The sequence below is a fragment of the Thunnus thynnus genome, chromosome 7, assembly GCF_963924715.1.
Source record: "Thunnus thynnus chromosome 7, fThuThy2.1, whole genome shotgun sequence".
NCBI lineage: Eukaryota > Metazoa > Chordata > Actinopteri > Scombriformes > Scombridae > Thunnus > Thunnus thynnus.
The window spans coordinates 8,275,782-8,298,852 of record NC_089523.1 but is presented as its reverse complement, the minus strand read 5'-3'; the positions used below and the strand labels follow the sequence as shown (position 1 = coordinate 8,298,852).

Below are 23,071 nucleotides of genomic sequence, written 5' to 3'. Positions count from 1 at the left end.
AACTATACATGTTACTTCACTACAGGCCTTTCTGACATGTCACAGTAGGAAAAATAAATATTAAAATGAATGATGGCTAAATTCCATTTAGCTGCTTTAGTTTTAGGGTTCTGGTATTGTGTATGCTGGCTCACTGCCACACTGTCGTACTGGGACACTTGAATACAGCAGAGCCATTAATTATTAATTTTGACAAGTCAAAAAGTCTGTTGGGTTCACTAAGCTTCAGGGCTGTTGGGGTATTCCTGAAGTCAGTTCACCCAGCTGAATGATTTAGTCTTGTTAATAAAAATGAAGCTATTAATGCTTTTTTGCAGAATATTATATTTTGTTTATTTTTGCATTTTACAGTAACAGTGGGTAACAATGATCATGAATGTGAGACTCCTGTTGATACACATCTTTACCAGCATGGCCTATGGAGAAAAAATGAAACCACATCAAAATATGTTTCATTATCTTCACCCACCTTCATCCCCTCATATGACCCAACTGTGTTGAGGCCTGAGGCTCAGTCCCTTATCTCCCAAGCCAGCTTCTGTATAAAACCATGTAGCCCTCTATTGGGACTAGCCCGCTATTTCTAGGCATATTACTCTGCTATCCCTGTCCCCAATCTCCTGTCTTTACTGTTGTAATTATCTCTAATAGGAGACGGAGTTTGTTTTTCTAGCCTTTGCTAGGTCAGTGTAACTCTGGTGTAATGTTTTATCTCTCCCCTTCATGTTTGCACAGAGTCCTTTTGAAGTCTATTCATGTCTTTATTTGGTCTGGATTGTAGTTACATCCTTATATCCATCTGCTCTGCCAGGAGCGTTTCCCACATTCTGACAACAGAGATGTTGTACTCATGTTGCATAACCTCATTTCATCTCATGACACATCACAGAATATCGAATGAGAGCGTCTGCATCCCCTCTTAGTCTGCTTCTCTGAAATACATTGTGTGTGTATCAGCTGTGTGCCATAATCTGATTCAGTATTTGACAGAATTGCATCCTATTAGTATTAGCTGGATATTTTATATTATTTTAAGAGTTTAATGCATAATGACATGGCGCTGCACGAAGAAAAAAAAACATTTTCTAAGCAAATAATCCCCTGTGTATTCTGGAAATAAGCTAATTGTAGGCACAAACCCATTTGGTGTAAGGGTTAATGAGTTTGAGAAAAATGCATATTTTTGTGTTAAAATTTGCTCCCTAAACTGATTAAAATGAAAAAGCAGCCATGCCTAGAGGTTTACTAATAAGGGGCTGTGAGAAGTAGGAAGTGGGAGTGAATATCAATTACTGTGAGTAAATGAATGTATGACTGACTTCTAATTTACTTGAAAGACATGTGAAAATCTTTATGATGCTTGTCTGAGATCCAGAATCAAATATAATTGCAAACCTCTCCGGATGCCCTCTCTTATATAAGATAAACATATGGGGAGTTAAGCAGTGGCATCCCACTCTGTGTGTCCATTCACAAGCACAGTATTGTATCTGATGACAATATTATATAACAGTTCCCACACAGAGGCAGGGATACTGCTTCCTGTTTTTGAATAGATGCTGAGTTACCGGACTTGCCTCACCTGGGAGCATTCATGACCTTTGTGTTCTACAATGTTGTATTGTGTTAAATATATTACATGCCGTAATCTTCCATGACTTTGATAGAGACTTCTATCCTCAGTTGGAAGACAAAGTATTATGCTTCTTACCTGGGCATGTTCACACATACACACACACACACACACACACACACACAGAGCGCTGCATTGTGTTATGTATTGTGTGTGTGAATACAGGGGTTCTCTGTCTGCTTACAGTAATATGGTCTCAGTTTCAGCTGAATTCTGTCTCAGTCGCAATGAAAGTGACTTTCTGGCGACTCCGGTCAACAAGGGACCTGTTCTTCTGTTGTCAACACTGGAGGGGACTAATAAAGGTGATATAAATTGTTGGGGCCAGATGGTGCATGTAACTATTATCCTTGAGCCAAAAACGTGAGAGTCCTTCAGTCTTTTCATCAGTTTATACACATTCTGCTGTTGTATGGAGGGGAATAGCTGATGAAAAGCTGCGTCTGCTACACTCTGTTTTAAAGGTTTCACATGCAGAGAAGCTTTTCTCGGAGCTGTCACAAAAAAGTATGACAACATTACTCAATAGCTATAGGCAGTCCTACATACTGTACAATACACAGAGAACAATGAAGCTGACTCTCCACCATTATGTGGACTGGATTAATAACTGTAGTGTTTGAATGCATGTGTGTGGGTGTGTGAGAACTCCAGCTATCAGTATAAGTCCCAGTATGGCTTATAGTTACATACCAGTGAGGTGATTTGTTTTCTCTTTCTCGGCAACTGTTGTGCCAAGCCCATGTTTGTGTGCACACACACACACACACAAGTGACTGTAAGTTTGTGTGATGGAATTTACACATGACTGTGCCAGGTACAACCCATCCTAAGGTGAGGAATGCAGACAAGAGTGAGATGAAGCAAGACGGAAAGAGCGTGAGGGAGAGAAACCCAGCAAGGAAGGCTCAGACATAACTTTCTTTTTAGTAAAGATGGCACACAGTGTTTTCTTTCCTTCCTTTATTAAACAAATCCCATATAAGTCTATAGAGAAATGTTTCACATGAGTTGCAGTAATGAAGACATTATGCTAGAGAGTGTCTCATTAAATGAGTCATAAACAAGGACTGGTTGAGAGCACCTCTCCCATGAGTTTGGCTCACGTAGATAAACACAAGTCAGTCTGGACTCATGCAGAAAATTCTTCAATCAGTGATTCCATATTCAATTTTGATTCGATTAAGTGCCAAAACCATCAATAGGAGAGAACAACAGCTAATATGTGCCCGGTTTGCCAGTTGATTGTTCAATATCAAATATTCTATTTATTTCCTTCCTTTCCCCCAACCTACTTAAAATGCCTTTAAGCAACCTCTGGAGAATGAACATGAACTTGATGCAAGCACTGTGTTGGTGTTTATCTGGGTGGAGAGAGTGATAGATGTGATGAGTATCATTTAAGAAAACATTTGTATTCTTCCCTCAAAATGCAAAGTCTTGTGTGTGTTGCATTGCATACTGCTCTATTCAGGGTGCTGTCACTGCAGTAAATGGCATATCTGTTTTTTTTTATAATGAAAACCAGATATTTAGATGTTTTGGATAGCTGTGTAAGAACACATTATGTCTACAAAATGTTAATGATTGTATTTGACTGTCATTATTTGTGACTATTAGAATAAATTACTGATCACTTATGAAATAAGTCCGGATCGTGTTAATTTCTGCATTCACAGTTGATTATTGGTGTGGCAGAATTATTTGGAGGCCAATGTCTAAGCTCTGCGAGAGTAATTAACAAAAGCCGTGACGATACAAACAAGATTATCTAGAGACTCCACTGTTGTTTTATCAGTTCAACACTAGTGGCCTTTCTCCACAACAAAATGTAATTATTTAGCTTGGATAAACAGCCTCTCTGTCTCTCGCCCACCCTCCTCCATCCCTGTATTTTTCTGTTAGTCAACCCTGCTTTGCCCCGAACTCTACCCTCACACACACACACACACACATGCACACACACACACGCACTATAGGTCTTGTCAGTCAGTAACTAAAGCTGCACCCAGAGGGATAGACTTTGATCAATGCACACAAATAGGCCCACAAACGCCAACACACCCACACACAAGATATCGAGTAACAAACACTAACATATTCGTAGTCATGAACAATCTCATCCAACAAACAGGCAAACTCCGACGGAAGTTCCACAGGCAGGCATAATGAACCTGTAACAGATTTAACAGCAGTCTGCAGTGGTTTACTGCTGCAATGCTTACAGGTAAACAAGTCAAGAGCTCTGCAGACAGACGAACCATAAACACACAACCAGAGGCAGTGCATTAAAGATAATGATGCATAATAAATGTTGGATAACAAGATTACTCTCTTACATAATAGATGAATTCTGTCAAATTATGCCAAGTTGTGTGTGATTATTCATTTGATTCCCTTTATACACATTTAAAGTGACGTGTACGTGTGACACAATGTGGTTTAAAAGCTTTTTTAATAGAAAATCGTTTTTATAAAAGCTCTATGACAAACAAACACAGTGACACTTTTAAACAACAGAACATAATACTTCTGGCATTATCTAAAAAAAAATAGAAAAATCTACAAACATTGCTAGGCATTACATCACAAGTACAACACTCTGTCACAAAAGGAAGAAAGACAGGTATTACAATCATTTGTTAGTAGACGTGATGTATTCACAGACGCATGGAGAGAAAACAGGCTCACAAGGACATTTTGCATTCAAAGGGTTTTCAGATCTGACTGTACGCTCCCACACACATCATTCAACACGAGTGCATGCATGCAGTTGCTCGCTCACTGATAAAGTATTTGGCCTTCGGACTTAATGACAGCAACAGAATATTTATGCTTTTTGTCCAAGTAATATAATGTGACATAAGCTTCTCAGCCTACAGTTGGAGGATAAAACAGCTTTTAACAAACAAGTGCTCTTAGACTGGCAGGTATTATGATGATGTGTGTAACTGGCTGAAATGCAGGACCTACAGTATCCCAAATGAAACTCATGAAAGATGACAGGTTCTACATATAATATTCCATTAATATCAACCAGAGAATGAGTTGTAAAACGTAGGCACCCTCAGAAATTTAAAGGTCATGTGTATGGCTCATCATGGCAGCAGTCACCTTACTCACTCTGACTTCTTACGTGCCAACATCTTTGACGAAATCAGTTACTTGTTGCAGCTCCTACACTTAACAAGATCCATGTCTAAAATAAAGGGCATTTATTAAACATGAATTGACTCTTTTTTTTCCTTCGGGACAGCAACCAAGCCAGCTTCAGAATGACAGTTCCTCTCACTTTATAAACCCTGCTGTGTCAATCAGATTTCTTCCCTCATATGAACATTTCTCGACTAAACTAAAGTTACATTTGATCTTGTTTCAGAGATTCCATCAAAAGTATCGCTCTAATCTCTTTGTTCTTATTCAAAAACTTTCAAACAGAACTTTCTTCCCGTTTTCCTTCCATTCTTGAACAATGTGCTTTTTTTCAACACAGCAGCAGCAGGGCTCATTTCATCTAGTCCCCACTCGGCAGAACCATGGAACATAATCCACGGGTGCCATCTGGGCATCCCTCCAGCAGGCTTCCTAGCTGGCTTTATATCAATGTTTCTGTCTCTCTGTCTGTCCCCACCTCCTCAGTCAGAGTCATCACCGTCATCTTCGTCTGAGCTCGGGCCCTCCTCCTCTGAGGAGCTGGGGTCTTTGGTGCTGGCTTCTGAGATCATGCCGTCTGAACTGTCGATCTCTATGGACGTCTCTGATAAGTAGAGGTGGACGGCCCTCGATGGGTGGCTGGGAGTGGGACACACACACATATATACAGAGAGGACAGGAAGACACGTACCAGAGGGGAGGTAAGAGTGACGTAGCACACGCACACAGAGAGGGAAATGCATCCATGCGTGACATATTCATGCATCATTTATGTATGTGCATGTGTGTAGGTCACACACAATATAGACAGGACAAAGACAAGCAGACAACAGAAACACAGCAGTAGGGACAAAGGGTTAGAGTCACACAGGGTTTAACACACACAACAAGTCATCCCAATTTGAGAGTAAAGGTGGATCATCTTGGATTTGATTGGGTAAAATAATTTCCTTCCTTCAGCAAGTTTTTCAACAAGAGATTCGGTTTTGAAGTTTGAATAAATCAACCAAGATGACAGCAATGTTGTCAACTTTTCCTTGAGAGGCTCGGCTTTTGAAGTCTGGTGCATAAGTTATCGCAGCACAGTGTCAGCGTTAACCAGTTAAGGCGCCTATTACAGAGAGATCTGAAAACCCAAGAGAGAAGCAAAGAAGACCCCAAGATTACCCAAGAGAAGATATTTTTCACAAAATTGCTCATTGTTCAAAACAGACAACAGGCCATCAGAGATATTTTTACATGGTAAAAACATTGGTGGATGAAATTTAGAATTGAAATGGAATGTTAGTAAAAATGTATTTAAGTATAAAATGTCTGTTTCCAACAAGTGCTTTGCATCAGATTTGGATTATTTAATAGCACTTTCTATATTGCTGCAGGAGTCACAAAATGAAGCAAATAACACCACAGAATCTCAGAAAAATACAGCGATATAACATCAGTAGTTAAAAAAAAAACAGAAGTGTACACAACCATCGTCCCCACATCCTGAAGAACCGCGGTTAGGTGGATCAGACATACGACCATTGACAATGGGAGTAGATAAAAGCTTTATATGGGTTATAATGTATCCCATGATGTGGTGATTAATACAATACTTCAGTAGAAGCTATGAAACTGCTCATTCATTGTTCCACAGTTTCAATTGTTTGTTAAAATAACATATCAAATGTGTGGCTTGTACTGCATTGGTATGTTGGAGTTTGAAATGTATTAGTAGGGAAGTAAACAGCAGAAATACACCATTGTTCTACCTCTACAAGATCAAAACGTTTGCTCTAAACAGGAAATGTGTTTGGAAGCCCATTTAAGCTGAACAGGAAAAGATAACTGATAAAACAGTTGTTTCCTTACACAAGTGAAAGGCACACGGTGATATCATTAAAGCTAGACAGCAGTCTGGCTTAGGTTCTGTTTCTACTTCTTCTATATAAAGGCACATTCTCGTTTTAATTCTCTTCAATGACAGCTGCCCGTCAACTGGTCCAGGTTTTGGATCCAAAGACTGCGGTTGGAGAGGAAGCAGGAAGAGAAACGTCCAGTAGGAAAAGAGAGCCAGGACCCAAGAAGGAGCACCACATGCCTCGATCCCCAGAGTCAGACGGAGAGCGAGAGAGGAAGTGTGCAATTCTTCTTTTCCTCTCTCTACCCCCCTCTTCCTCTCCCTCTGTCTCTCTCTTGGTCTTACCACGCAGTGGGGTCTTTTCTCTCTTTGCGGGGAGCCTCCTCATTCCCTTCATGCCTCTGTCTCCTCCGCTTGCACCTCCTGCAGGACACGATGATGACGAGGAGGATGACCACGGCAGCGATACCGCCTCCGATGGCCAACACCAGAAGGAGAAGCTCGGAGAAAGAGGCTGCAGAAGGAAAGACAGGAACGGAGGCTGAGTGTGCTTGCTTGACATTTTCAGAGCCATTTCATTGTGTATTCATATCTGTGTTTGCTTTATCGACACATTTCCATTGTTAGACATGCTAGCAGCATGGTCCACCAGTTTGTTCCAGACTGAAATATCACAACAATTATTGGATGGATCGTCATGAAATTTTGTTTAGAGATTTGTGGTCCTTAGAGGATAAAATACAGACTCTGGTGATCCAGTGATTGTACGTCTAGCACCACCAGCAGGACATTTTCAGGCTCTTAACGAAATGAGGCACCACTTTAGTCTTCTTGACATGTTGTTTCCTGTTTAAGAAGATAACATGTCTCCTTATAAAAGAAGCCAGAATAAAATATCTAATTAATATTTGTCATAATAGGTCATTTAAACATTAATGTGACAACCAAAAATCACAGTAGAGTCCATACATGTACTGTAGCATCCTCTTTTTTCAACCACTGTTCGAATTCATTCATTTTTTTTATTCAACATATCTGGAACATTTGCATAATTTTCAATTAAAGTGTGTCAAAGCTATGATATAAAATTCATAATAACATCAATTCAGAAATTACTGAAATGCAGGAAACTCATAGCCTATTGTTAGAATAAGGATTTGCTTCATGTAATTTCTCTGACATTTATTTCCTTGCGTGGTTTACTTGTGCTGTCCTCTCTTTTTTGGCATTTCACCATGAGATGAAATGTGAATGCTTTGATAGAGACAAACAAAACAAGACTATGTTGATGAAATATTGAAAGAAATATTTTGTATGAAAATCAAACTGCTAACCTGTGGTGACGACACGGAGTCGAATCACTCCGACTGCGCCGTGGACATCGGGCGGATTCTTGACCTGGCAGACGTAAGTGCCATTGTAGGTGAACTTAACCTCTCGAATTATGATGGATGCATCACGGCCCATGATGTCACCAGCCCAAATGATGCGCTTCCTGAAAGTGCCCTCTATAGGAAGATATGGTTTCTGCTGGAAGTGGAACACCTACAAGTAGAATTAAATGGGTAGTGAAGGATATTTTCTTGTTATGATTGATGCTTTTGCTAAAACATAATTGCAACAAATAAAGTCCTTGATTTGCTTTTTAGCAAAGAGATTTTATAAGCTTATTTTTAATAGAGGTGTTTTAGATATTAGATTCATTTTTTATACTGTGTGAAAGAAAGCTTATTATACTGTATTTGAACTTTGTGGATTGTAAGGAAAAGTACTGGATGTGAGAAACTTACAAATTCACATGTTCCCAGAATTTAATAACAGGTCAGTTTAACCTCAACTTCTGCTTTCAGCAAACAAAACAGGAAGCTCAGTCAGATACCATGAAAAGCAGGACGCTGTCAACTAATGAGAAGACGACAACACCCCGGTTGCACATTTCTTGATCTATGTATTATAAAATACTGGGTCAGGGAGAGATGGTGAGTCAGACTTAGTGAACTGACAGACACTCTGTTGCTTGTCAGGGAGACTATAGTCAGACCCAGAGCTCTGTAATATTGCATATTCTACTGGTATTAGAATAAAGCTGATTTTGAGCCTAACAATGTCTTCTCCTATTGCTTCATTAAAAGAACACGCGAGGACCAGAACAGACAGAATAGCATCAGTCCTGAACAGTAGATTTGGTTGATTTGCTTTCAATGGTTAGATTGTCACAGATAGGAATTCAGAGGAAACTGAGATGGGAGCTGCTGGGGAAGGAAGGTATTTTATTCTCACAGAGAAAGACAAGACATTAACCCGGACCTGCTGCATTTTTTCTCTATTCTCAATATGCACACACACGCACACATAGACCCACACAAGCTGTCTTGGTGGCTCCGTAGGGAGACTGATGACTCACCGACTCCTCTCTCAGTCAGCTGAGGGGGCGGATGCTCCCTGACACAGTGAGGGAGGTTTGATCTCACTCTCTTACAAACACACATAGATACACACACACACTCACCGACTCCTCTCGGCCCGGTTTGAGGGGTCTGAAACTCCAGGAGACGATGACGGCGTCGGTGTTGATGGGAGCGGAACTCTCGAATGTGCACCTCAGACGGACATCCGTCCCGTTCACTGCCTCCACATCCCCAGATGTGTATATACGCATCCCGCTGACCTGCAGCACGCCTGCAACATACGTACACACGGCAGAGCAGCAGAGTTGATTTCAAAAGCAGGGGCACACAGAGCAAAATCAATACATACATAAATAAATGCTTTGTGAAAGAAACACAAATACAATAGCTACAGACAGTGTATGAATTCACTCTCATCAGTAAATTCCTGCCTACCGAGTGCATGCTGTGTACTCAGTGACCCTACGTCTGCCTATGCAGAGCTGCTGCAAGAAAAATCACTCGCTCCAAGTTGTCACTATATCTGTATTAGATACGTATATTATGTACTGCACTGAAACCGCACAGATTGGTCCAAATGCTGAACATTAGATCTGCGATAAGTGAGTGAACTCCCTTCAACCATCTCCTTTATTATGTCCTGAAACTGATTTCAGATCGGCAGGCCAAATCTTTGACATTTTTATGAATAATAGCCACTTTAGCTACACGCCCACAGTTGGAACTGGGCTGAAATTGAGAGTCTGCTGTATATTGTATGAATATAGACTATATCAATCTTTACAGTATGTGGTAGACCTATTAGATGGAAAATGAATGGATTGGAAGAGTGGAGAGGGATATGGGCAATGATTTGGCTCTTCCATATAATGATGGATGGAGCTCCACAGAATGGAGTTAGCGCTCACACACACACACACACACACACACACACACACACACACACACACATTGCATGCAATGTCCCAGGAAGAGACACACTTAATGCCGAGTTCCTGCCTGGCAGCCAGTCAGCATCACTTCAGGAACCAGCCGATCATGTCTCCCTCTCCCCAGATATTACAGAGTCTTGTTTATGGAGGCAGATCCAACCTTATTCTAAAACAACCCTTATTCTATGTATGAGCTGTCTATTCCAACTCACCTGGGCTATTTATAGAGAAAGCTCTATACACCCTAATAATATCCGGAGCCATGTCTAGCCTTATTAAAGTCAAGCACACAGCAGACCGTCCTTCTGCAGAGCGAACAGCCACAGTGAGCTCAAGGTAGCCAAATCTTTTCCTAACGTCATTAGGTCACTTCATATGAGGACCTTACAGAGCAACCCAAAGACTTCATGAGAGCTTTCTGTGACTCAACGGATCACAAGAGTGCATGTGTCATACCAGGCCTCGGTTTTAAATATGACATAATGGTTGTGTTGATGCACTACGGTAATAGTCTGACGTGTATAACCTCTGGCTGACTACCAAAAGGCCAAACAACCACTAATGCGGTTGCAGCTTGCAGCAGTTTTACAGCTCCTTATGAATATGAATTACAGTATATCATAAAGATTTAATTCAGCCCTAAAAAGGTGGATTAAGCTCTATTCTGCCAATTAAAAAGTGGGTTAAATGACTTAAGGTGGGTTTGCCCAAAGCTGAATGGTAACATAAGGCTCCAGGCATTGAAATCAAGATGTTCAGTAAGGGCAAATTGAGCCATATCATTACTCCTGTCCTGCATTATAATCACAGTAAGCGTCAAGGCATGAGCTAGCTGGGAAAATGTCAGCAGGGGCTTGGCTCCTTGGGCAGCGTGTTCTGTTCCTTATTAGGCTGGAGAGAGTTTCCTGTGGGCTGGGATGAGAGAGCGGGGCGACCAGGCGGCCCCCGCACAGCATTAAACAGACAGGCTTCTCTGTCATCGCCAGCTCTAACAGCGCTCTAACAGCCTAATGTGTTTTAAATGAGCCCGATGAAACCTAGGAGGAGAGTGTACAAGTGAGCAATACAGGCAGAGTACACACTGAAAAAAATATCCATCGTTGCAGATGCCAGACTTAAAATGGTATTTTTCTCGAATAAAAAAAAAATTATGCCAAAAGCAGTGAGATTGAAGGTGATTATATACTAATTAAAACATACTTATGAATATTATATTACATTTCTCCAAAGTCTGTTCTGCTAGATGACACTAAATTCCACACACTGCACCTTTAAAGAAAAGCAAGACTTTTACTTTTACTTTTAATATGAGTTTAATGATTAGCTTTGATGGACAGATTTCACAGGCAACCTCTGCCACCTTTCTGTCTCTCTCTCATCTAACTGTTGGCGTGTGTAGAAACGCTGAAATTAGTGGATTAAACTACTTGTGTCCCAAGATATTCAGCATCAATGCTGGCTGTATCAGTACAGCTAGTAATGACTTCCTCCTTGGCAAGTGTGTGCGTTCCCAATCTAAGCAGAAAAGTCTGAGCCATGAGGTGAAGGTCTCATATTCCATTTGAAGGTTGACAAAGAGAAAAAGACAGATGCATTAATTCAAACTGGGAAAGCATGTTTTTCTGTTTTTATACATAGAGGAGGAAGGGTAAATCTCTAAACACTATTTCCACATCCTTAAGTCAGAGAATATAGTGCTTAGTGACACTGGCTGAGCTGTAGCGCAACGCCTATCCTCCTCTTCCAAATTGTTCAAAAGCTCATGCTGAAATGATTCATCATGCTTCATATATCAGGAGAGAAAGCGGGTCCTGCAGGCCATGACACCTCATTTCACATCTCTCCCTTAACCAATCTATTTACAATACATGAATTTAAATAAGCGTTACGAATCTCCTTTGAACAACAAAAAGTGAAACGCTTTCAACTACGCCATCCTTTGACACAAGCTGAGCTGATTAAGAATTATGGTTAATTAGGCCGTTTTGTGGGCAGAATGGATATTAGCAGAATGACAACACTGTTAGGGCTATGTACAGTGTCTCAGTTACGCACTGTAGTAATTTCTCCCTGTAGCTAAAAGTACATGATCACTATTTAATCGTTCATTAGCGGGCGCTAATTGCTGAGGATGATGCGTGTCGTTACATGAGTGAAGACATTAAAAGAGCAGAATTTTACTCATTTAGAGAAAGAGAGGCAAGAGATAAATAAGGGGAAAATGAGCTTAAGTGATGAACAAGAGCAGTATGATTGCATAGATGAAGGGGTGAGTGCTGTATGGATGGAGAGACCAAATAACAATGTGATGGAGAATGTACATAACTGCAGTCTGTAAGGAGGAGATAAGATAATAGTGTTTATGTCTTTGCTTGTTTGTCCATCCAATCTTCTATACCAGCGTGTCTCTCTGTCCAGTTCAAGTCATTCACTTGTTTATGTCTGTACATCCTGCCTGTATGGCCAGTGCTGACCACACCCAGCATCCAGAGACAGAGAGAGAGCTTTCACAGCTTATTAAGATGGAGTTATGTACCCTACAGAAGGAAGGCAGGGCCAAAGTAACAAATATATGAGTTTATCCTAATTATGTTTCAAATATTACGGACATTGTCTGCAGACACTTGCAGACAATCTGTCTGTAGGAGTAAGTTACTTTAAGGCTTTAAATACTTACAATCTACTTTGTCAAGTCGATTTCTATGCCGAGTTATTTCAAGTTCAGAGCAAGAAGAAAAAAACCTGATCATATGAAGAAATACTAAAACTAGGATTTCAGTCCTCATTTTTGCACATTTTGCTCATTTAAGTTATTAAATGCTGTGAAACACGTGAAGGAGATCTATCACACTCCTCAGTGATAATTATTGTTTTTTTTATAGTGTGCTGACACTTTTCTGCTTGATAGCCCTATTGCTTGAACTTGAAACTATCATATCAACAATTAAAGACTTTGGCTCTGGAGAAAGCGTGTGTGCATATTTTTGTCTATGTAAACTCCAGATGTTTCTCTCTCTCTCTTTCTATGTGTGTGTGTGTGTGTGTGTGTGTGTGTTTGTGTGTGGGTGTCAGGCTCAGCATCTCCCAGGGGACTCATTGTTGGCACAATTCCAAATCATTTTCACAGATCATACACACACACATATTCTCCATTAGATGTGCTGGTGTTGGCATTAGTCCATATTATCTGTCAATATGTTCGGTATATAATAATAAAATGAACTTGCTGAACCTTTAATGCACTTTATTCTACCCGTCAACACTTGCTAGTACAAACTGCACTGGTCCACTGGCCTGTCTGAAGCCAAAGAGAGCAAAATACTTTCATCGACTGAAAAATAATCAAACCATGTCCACTCAAGTGTGATTAGGTTTGCTTGGCTTGGCAGGCATCCCTAGATTGTATAAAAGCCTCCCAAAGAGACAGAAAAAATATCAAGTAGTGTTTGACCTGCCCATATTATATTTCATCCAATGTCAAAGAGCGTAGGCATTGTTTCAAAGTACATAACCACTACCGCAGATGCTTTATAGTGTCTTTAGTATCACATTACCAGATATATCTCTATGCATGTCCTGTGTCAGTGCAAAGGAAAGGTCTGGCACAAGCTGTTTTCATTCTGCTATAGCTGAAAAAATATTGTGTGTTATTTGTACTAATCTGCAATGTCAAGTCTGCCATGTTATACCCTATGTTTATTGAATAAAGTGCTCTTGTGGAACACATATTACTGCCAAGACTGAACAACAATCCTCTGAAATATGTTCCTCCTTGGACCACCATACTGAAATCTCTTAAAAGGAATAGTGTGACATTTTGGGAAATACACTTACAGACATGAGATTAAAAGAAAGGGAAAGTGAAAGAAAGCAAATAAGTGTAAATAAGCGTTCCCCACATGTTGAACTATTCCTTTAAGGGTTTTTTTTCTTCAGACATCCAGCAAACGAACAGACAAACAAGGGGAATATTTCCAAAACCTTTGTATTTTTAGGTCATTCTGGGTGTGTTTCACACTGCAGTGAGGCATGCTTGGTATATGGAACTCTTGCCATAACTGTTCGGTAAACATGTCTTCTGGTATTCTAAATATTCTCTTTGAATAACTCAAAAACAATCCACGGAACGAACCAAACATGCCCGCCTTATCGTACAATCCAAATCTTTGTCAAAGTTTTTATGTCGCCTTGTGGCTCGAGGGCTTGCTGAGGCAGTTGCTCATAAATATGTGGAATTGAAAACAGAAAAGAGAAAGCAGAGGGAACTGAGCTGTTTTTAGTGAAAAGTAAGAAAATATCCATGATCTGATCATGAGATCCCAGGATACTATAGGGATAATGTTCAGTTACCAATCACTGTTTAAGAGGTGTTTTCTTTACACTATAGACCTGGTCTTTCCATTTGTCAAGAGGATGTGAAGTCTTCTTGGACTTTAAGTAGAGAGAGGAAACACTGCAGGACAAATAAAGTAGTTGGCACAACTCTCTGAATCAGGAAATTGGTTTCATTACATTATTTCCTAGACGGTATGTTTATGCTTTTCCTCTCTTCATTATAGCTCAGAAACAAAGGGACCACCAGAGGAAACCTGAGTCTCTGTTTCACCGGTTTTGGAGGAAACACTTAGGACAGGACCAAAGACACAAAGAACTCAGTGGATTACAAAGAGTCTCTTCTCTCCTCTGTGAGAGGCTTCACAGGCCCAGCTTAGTTTTCTCTTTTTCTTTCTTTTTTTGTAACAAGGCCTATCTTTCATGGATGGCTGGATTGAGGGCTGGGAATAGTGGGTTCAGGTAACAGTGTGTTTGCAGAATGGGAGGACAGAGAGTTGAAGGAGAGCGTTGAGTGGTGTAATGGGAGGGAACCCCTGAGGTGGACACAACAGCATGTAACATACTGTACTGTACACATTTTCCTTACAGGTTTCCGCTCATTCCACTCAGACATGAACATGAAGTTGTGCCAAAACAAGCAAATATGGTGAAAGGTATGTGTTCACATACTTTTGTGCACTTTATTCTGGTCCTGTTCTTCAGGATTTGGTGCCCTTAGTTCCAGTTAAAGGAAACATTAATGCAGCAGCATACAATGATATTGTAAACAATAGTGTGCTCTCAACGTTGTGTAACAGTTTGGAGAAGGCCTTTCCTGTTTCAGCATGACAATAGCCCCATGGACAAAGCCAAGTTCTTACAAAGATGGTTTTCCCAGTTTGGTGTATAAGAGTCCTGAGAGCCCTGACCTCATCTCCACTATTGGGACACCAGTGGCTGACCTCGCTAATGCTCTTGTGGCTGAGTGACAGCAGATACCTGCAGCCAGGTTCTAAAATCCTGTGGAAAGCCTTAAACCAGCTGTTAAAGCAGTAGATTTATGCCCATGGTTTTGGAATAACAGGTTCAACTATCACATCTAGGTGTTATATTTGGGTATCCGCATACTTTTGGCCATGTAGCGTGTGACAAGAAATGAACAAGTGCACATACCAAAACACCTGCTTTGCTTCTTTCAACACAACATTCAGTTCTTATCTGTAAAATCACTGGGGTTTTTTTGGTGCTAAACTCTTCTTCCGCACTTCACAAACCTCTCATAGATCACTTGTCATTGAAACAGAGTGGGCTGGACTGTTTCCGTGGACATTGTGTTGATAGAGTCTGACTTTCTGCAGGTGGCCCTGTTTTCTCTCAGCCCTCTGCCATGATGACTATCCTTGCACGTGTCTATTGCTCCAAAAAAAAAAACTGAAGCATTAAATGCACCAAGACCAGAAAGACGTACCAGACTCCAGTTGTTTAGAACAGCAAATGTAAAAGCTTTTGTAAATTTGATTTGGGGGGGGGGGGGGGGGGGGGTCGTTTTTTACATTAAGAGTAGCACTACAGGTATTTATTTATATGCAAATGACACAAATTGTTATTTTTATACTGCATTCACTATTTTTATTCCTCCCTTCCCCCTGTACATGTATAAACTTTCCCAAACTACAAAAGTGTGCATGAATACACTCTAAAGGTCAGACCAAACACAGCCCAAACATCAATCTCTTTTTCTAACTCTTTCTTCCTCTCCTTCTTTTTTCCCCTCCTGCTTCCTCCAGGCAAATTGTAATTCATCAGCTGCAGTGTCCAGAGGAAACGTGTAGTGGGTGAGTGAGGATAAGAGTTTAATCCATCAAACCTCTTCCACTCCCACCTCACAGCTGACTCAACAACTTCTCCCCGGGATTATAAACTCCTGAGGGGGGGTCTGTTGCCTATGTTTCGATCCAACTCATCCACAGCCCACAGGCTTCTTTTGGATAGACGGTCCAACCCTCAAAAGACAGCTTTAGTTTCACATATTTACTACGAAGCTAGGCTCGCCGTATGTTTGGTGTCCTCCAGTGCAATGAGTCAGAGTGAATCCAGTCCCACTGTGACTTCCACCTGTGCTCAGGAGCTCCTTTACTTCCTGCCTTAAAGGGACATGCCATGGATTTTACTCATGATTTTACATGTCATGAAGAGTACCACTCAGCCTGTAAAAACAGTTATATAACGTTGTCTGTGGCTCTGAATGAAGATTTTTAAAGCCTGACTATGTCACGTTTGAACGCTCAATTTTATACACTTTGGGGTTTTGCTGCTACAGCTGTACTTGGTCTGGTCTGACCATTGACTGTATATACTGTAAATATGGACAACATGTCTCCACTTCCTTCTGCTATGCAAAAGTGAAGCCAAACATCTCCTTTCCAGGAGCTGCCATCTTGCTTGTGTGACATCATTTGGAGCCAGAGTCTGCACATTAGAGATGGATGGCAGGATGACGGCCCACAGGACGCGCCCCTTCAGCTGCCCCCCCGTCTGACGGAGGTTTGAGAGCAGCTGTCACAGCTTTCAATCATGACGTCACACCCTTTTTATATCATCAAATAACTAATTAAAGGCAACTTATCAGAAAAATGAGTACTTGGACAAATGTCTGAAACCATCTTTGGGAAAAATTTATTGTACTTGTCCCATCTGCCAACACGGAGGAGGCCGGATTTATGATCTATACTGCAGCCAGCCACCAGGGGACGATTGGGATGTTTTGGCTTCCCTTTTGGGGAGCTGTCATGGCGTCCATCTTTATATACAGTCAATGGGTATGACCAGCAGCTTATAGTGGCTATTGTTAGCAAACTTTAGATAGATATTGCTATATAACTGGTATTACTAAGTCAGTCAGACTCTGTGACCCTATGCTTGTGCTACTGGTTTTAGCATTTAGCATCATCCCATAACTGTCAGTTGTGGCAGCAGTGGCCACTGCTCAGTAAAAGTTAAATAGCTTTAAAGTACTATAAGAAAATAACTGAGACTGAGACTGAGACTTTAAATATATAACAGAATGCCTGTGCTACAGACTTGGTGATGAAGTTTGAAAGACATGGGTATTTACAAGGCAGGGAGGGTCTAATGAAAGATGCTTATTGGTTGCATCGGTCTAAAAGTCAGGATATCTGTGATTCTGTTGCATCAATCTGGAACATTTTTTTTTTTAAATCTGTCTCTTATGAGTCACTAGACTCTGTGAAAGTGCAGGCATCAGCTGTAGCATCCCTCCTACTCTGCTGCTCTGTATTCCTTCCCCATGCTGTCACTGTATATAAGCAAAAATATAAACTGGCTGGACATTGGACTGCCACACTATTTTTGCACATACGTCAGAGCTAGATTGGAGCTCTCACCGAAAGCACCAAAGCAACAAAGCACTCTTGTCAGTCACATGGGCTTCAATGGAAATTAATGAGTTGTATATATAGGGGACATTATTGTGTTCAAGTGTGACCAAACCCTTGCATACTGTCCTTCACCTCCCTTCTGTCCTCAACTTACACTCTCATTAAATAGCTGTGTCCAGTGTTAGGTAATTACAGTTTAGCGAGCAAAACCGGATAAGCGGCTGCCTGTTACACTTTTAATCGCATCTACTTTTGTAAGTCAGTCTTTTAATAACAATGGTTGGAGAACATACAAAAATCAGATACTATACAAAGAAAAGGAAATTAAGACAACGTCACAGAGTAACACTCTCACCCTGGGAAATTCTCTTATCATGACTGCCCTGCATTTAATCACAAATTATTTTGCAAATGGCGACTGATAACGAACTTCCCCTGGTCTCTCTGCAGATCAAATGACTAAGATTGAACTGCAGAAGTCCTGTGCAATTCTGTGATTTATCACATATTCCGTAAACCTAGTGGAGGTGTTGCTTTAACTGGAAGATGGACTTGTTTACTGTAACTTTAAACAGTTGTAAGAATGAGTGACCAGCCAACAGAAATACTGCACAAATATGCAGTATTTGCATTTGCACAGATGGAGATGAACATTGACCGTGTATGTATGTGTGTGTGTGTGTGTGTGTGTGTGTGTGTGTGTCTGCAGACACTCGAACCTCGGATCAACCTGCAAACACAAACATTTTCTATTCGTGATGAATGCATTTCAAATCCCTGTTTACACTTGGAGCTGAGCACAGTCTCATGTTTTAAACATAACACAGGGAGTGCCTTGCCTTCACAATCAAACACTTCACAGATGTATCCTATAAGCCCTCTGTGTAAGGGATTGGTGTGTTCTTGCATATGAAGGCGTCATTGTCAACACTACACACCCCCAGGCAATCCCATCAACCCCACACAAAGGCCAGACGTCCTCCTAGGTGTGTCAACACAGTACAGCATGTCAAAAACCACAGCCATGCTTTGTTATACTGACCTATTATTGTGGAGAGATTAGAGACACCGTGGCGGAGCGATAACTGTTCTATCCCGGTAAACAGGATACAAGACGCTACTTGTCTGTTGTGAACCTGACAGAGTTAAGCAGAAGCCTAAACAACCAGTGTAATTACTGGTATGCTGCAATCAACAGCAGCCATTTGTTCACATATGTGTTTGCATGTGTGTGTTAAACCTGTAAGTCAGGACAGGTTGGTACACGTCAGTCTGCGAGAATGTCAAGCGTCTGGTTGAAGAAGAAAATGTTAGAGGAAGGAACTAAATTAAAGGAATTAAATTAAAGCGCAAAAGCAAAAGAAAAAAAGCAGATTTATCATCAGCAGAGGGGATTAAAAAAAGCTTAGAAAGACTTTTAGCCTCCTGTCTGTGTTTGGTCAAGACAGGGGAGATATGAGAGTAATCGGATGTAAGTTGTTAAAACTAATCTTGTGTTTGATTTAAGTGTGTTTCCCTTTGTAATTAGCCAGTCGCAGTATGTGGCTGAGGTGTTATTTTGCCACTTTTTAATCCAAGTTATCAGACAGAGGGGAAAAAAATGCTTAAATGTAAACTGCTACTAAATTGCATAATCTTTCACAACAAATGTATAGAAAAACTACAGTGAAGCACACGGAGATTCTGTCTGTTAACTTCATAACAGAGATTTTTTCAGGCAAGTCTGGCTCTTACTTTCTTCGGACTACTTCTTACAGTTCAAACACCACTTTCTCCTTTTAAATACATTAACAACCCAAAACAAGAGAATAAACAATGTGAGGTTGTGGAGGAGATGGACCAAACCACATACAGTAACTATCACTAGACATCAGCAACAACTGTTGTTAGTTAATTCATTAATTAATTGATTTACTTTTTCGATTAGTATGTTTCTCTCCGGGCAAAGCAGACAAATGCCCCGTGGCCCCAGACAACCAGGGGGCCCAAAAGCCTGATGTTCACTGCGTGTCAAAATGATAGAAATTTCAAATCTGCACAAATTAAGTACAATATCAGGTAGTAGTTTGTGCCTATGTAAAAGTGCGGTGGTACATACTCCTGAATAAAGGTTTGTTAAATCAGATTGCCACAATCAGAAAACCTGGGGCCAACTGTATTATTCCAGCACAAGAATACTGTTTGGTTTTTGGGTCTTTGTGTGTACTGTACTTAATGGGAACTTGGAGGTGAAAGACCACATAGACAAGGCACAAAGGTGGTATGAAGGTCCATGCCTGTAGGCCCCATAACAGGCTCATTTTAAAAAGTACACTAACATTTGATAGGAAAGCTGAAGAAATGAATCAACTGCTCCAGTAGGCAGATGCCGAAATCCTGCTGCAGAACATGTTTTTGGTGTGACTAGAAGTTTTTATTCTAACTGTTGTGGTGCGTATTCTTCCCTATGTGCTGTGCTCCTGACTCAATGAGTCATAAAACAAGAGAGCTTTTCACTGATCCCTCTTTAACGCTGCATCTATCACAACACATAAATATAAAAAATATAATCTGGTTACGGTCTGTTCCAGAGAGCAATTCCAAAGTGTTGGGAAAAGAAACAGAATTGCTCCCAAAAGTATCCAAACACAAATTATGATTTATAGTATTCATTAAAATTCCTGCCAACACACATTTTACAAAATACACAAGGGAGTAGTGCATTTATCTTTGAGAGTGATGAGGGATTTTTATCACTGCAACATTTGCTGTGATTATGTTTGGAGCAACGGGCAGAGAGGTAGTTTATTCTGTTTGGTCTGCATCATATCACTGTAAAAAAAAAAAAAAAGGCTCTTTGACGCAAATCTGCAAATGAGTGCTAACTGTCTTTGATCAGTGTAACGCATGTCAAAAACAGTGGAGGCCTGATGGGTAAATATGTTAGCTGTGCTTACAAAGACATGTGACAGTGTACCTGAAGGAAAGAGGGACGGGTAAAAATGATTATTTTGCAGACATGATTGCAATCATGAAAATGAGATGAATCTGTTGACTTGTTTCATCATGCCCTGTCGTTTTGCCAACACAATAAAGCCAAAGGCAATGGAAGTGATTACAGCAACACAGATAAGTGAGATGCTGCTGAGCACCAATCAGTCCCAACATGCCTTCCTCCATCCTCATGTTGTTATTTGATTATATATCCCTCTGTATATATATATCTATATATATATTTAGTCATGATCTGTCTGTGTCAGCCTGTGACTATGTTACTATGACTGACCTGCAGGCACATGCTCCTTGTAAACATAAGCTGCTTGTTTACTATAGTGAATCCCTACATGGTGCTTTGGCAGTAGATGGACACGTTCAATCAATATAATCCACTTAACTGGGATGGACATAGATTACTTCAAGGTTAAACAACCTGAATGAATTACCACTGATACGTCAGTTCATGATATTAAAACACTTTCCATTAGCAGTACTATTACAGCATTGGAATGTGAGCTGCTATAATAACAATCGAATTTAGTCTATTAATGTTTATTTCCGTAGTTGTGCGTATCTGACAAATTGTTGTGATCCAACTGACATATCCTGGACTCCCGTCTACGGGAAGCAGGTGGGCTTATCTGCGTCCAGCGGGCCACATCGCAGTCTCAGTGACGTATAAGCACGGATGCGCATTAATAGGCAGGAAAGGAGTGAGGTTACATTAAACCAAAACACAATGCGGCCAGGATCTAAAGCCGGCAAATACTGTAAAGTCATTATGTTCTCCGAAGTTGCTGCTTTACGGCTTTCACAGGAATTCTTCAACGACCCACCCGGTGCCACTGTGCCAACTCTCTACTTTCCAATGACGCACGACAAGCGCTCAGAGATGGAGGTTAGGGGTCCCTGCGGAGCTTTCACTAGTGGACAGACAATCGGGGTTTTCTTATTTACTTTGAAACGGTAGTGTCTTTAAAGGGCCATCCTGTTATGCCTTACGATCACTCCTGGGATGTGAAAAATCACTGCCAGTGTAAACTTTTAGAAAAAACGCACGCAAAAATACTTGGTCAGATACACTACAGATATAGTTTATAATGTATCTTTCACTATAAAGGTAATTTTATATTTTAATTGTTGGAGAACGTATGTGTGTATAGGCTACTGTATCCTGGGATAGACACATAGCAATCAAAATTATATGCCATTGGTTGAATTTTAAAAAATATAAAAATTCAAATATACACTTTAACCACTAGATTGTATGATGCTCAATACAAATTAAGTGTTGAACAGAAACCAACATCAAATCAAAATCATCTTTTCACTCGGATTATGCGCTCACATATAACCGGGGTCTCACCTGAAGCTGCAAGTCCAGTCAGGACGGTGAAGAAACAAAGCCCTTTTACGCACATTGGATGGACGGCAGGCTGTCCGATGGCCAAGAAACCAGGAGTCGACTCACAGTGTCAGAAAAACTGCCTCACAAGTATCTGGATCCCCTTTTGAGAGGGAAGAAAACATGAAGTTACGGTGAGTCTTGTCGTCCACCTCGTCTATCCAAAGACGCGTCCCAACCCGCAGCTGCCCTCATACATTTCATTTCAGCACCCTCCCACCACATTTTCGGGCGGAGTAACAAGTCAACAGCTCTCCTTGCTGCCTTCTTATCTCTCTCTCACACGTTTAACTGAAAGCTGACAAATTCTTGATGGTCACCTAACCTGTTCTGCTGCTGCGTAAAACACATTTACATGAGTTATGCCATAACACCGCTGTTGCGCAAACAATTGCCCAGGACGGTTTATCTGTATTACGTAGATACTATGAATAATATGATCTAACCTCATATGAACAGATGTATCATGATACAATAAAGCAGCATGAAATATACAACCATACTGCGCGCTTCGACACGGCGAGTGAGACAATTAAGTCAAATGAGTTCATCAGTTCTATAAAAGGAGAATACAAGTGAAAGATTCACATATGTAATAATAACTTAGTCAATTTGTAAATATCAACAGCTTCCTTTACGTCAAAAACCACTAAGTTGATGCTGATTGGACTATTCTGTCTTTACAGTAAAAAGAAACAGTGGGGTGTTCATTTGAATGGTTCTTCCCTTTAATAGCAGAGCAGCAGAGAGCTGTAGTTTTCAGTGTATCTACCGTGTGAGCGTTGCTGGTTACTGGTTTGAACCACTTGGGGGCAGAGCCGCACTTTGATGTATCTTTACCTGCATTTGAAACCTCCAAGTCCAATCTGAAGCCTGTGAGAAAGAGCAAAAAGGCTGATGGTGTTCAACTTTTTATGGTTGACATGCCTACATATTATAGTTGAGTTGGAGGTTAAATCCTACTCAATCAATCAATCAATCAATCAATCATCAGGTTTATTTAAAGTGC

The 23,071-nt window shown here is 40.6% G+C and overlaps 1 protein-coding gene across 1 annotated transcript; it reads right to left on the bottom strand.

Moving 5' to 3' along the window:
* Positions 1-4,075: 4,075 nt before the first annotated feature.
* Positions 4,076-22,326, bottom strand: LOC137185778 (myelin protein zero-like protein 2). The gene is made up of 5 exons (XM_067594140.1): positions 22,024-22,326; positions 9,139-9,308; positions 7,964-8,174; positions 6,975-7,143; positions 4,076-5,425 (listed from the first exon to the last, which is right to left on the bottom strand). Exons 1-5 carry the CDS (start codon positions 22,076-22,078, stop codon positions 5,269-5,271), a joined length of 762 nt encoding a protein of 253 aa, XP_067450241.1. The 5' UTR covers positions 22,079-22,326; the 3' UTR covers positions 4,076-5,268.
* Positions 22,327-23,071: the final 745 nt, after the last annotated feature.

Excerpts from the sequence above, each read along its gene's own strand:
- LOC137185778 (XM_067594140.1), bottom strand. The coding sequence starts at position 22,078 with ATGTGCGTAAAAGGGCTTTGTTTCTTCACCGTCCTGACTGGACTTGCA. Across the intron at positions 9,309-22,023 it reads GACTGGACTTGCAGCTTCAG|GCGTGCTGCAGGTCAGCGGG; the intron begins GTGAGACCCCGG and ends CGTATGTTGCAG. Across the intron at positions 5,426-6,974 it reads AGAAAAGACCCCACTGCGTG|CCACCCATCGAGGGCCGTCC; the intron begins GTAAGACCAAGA and ends TCCCACTCCCAG.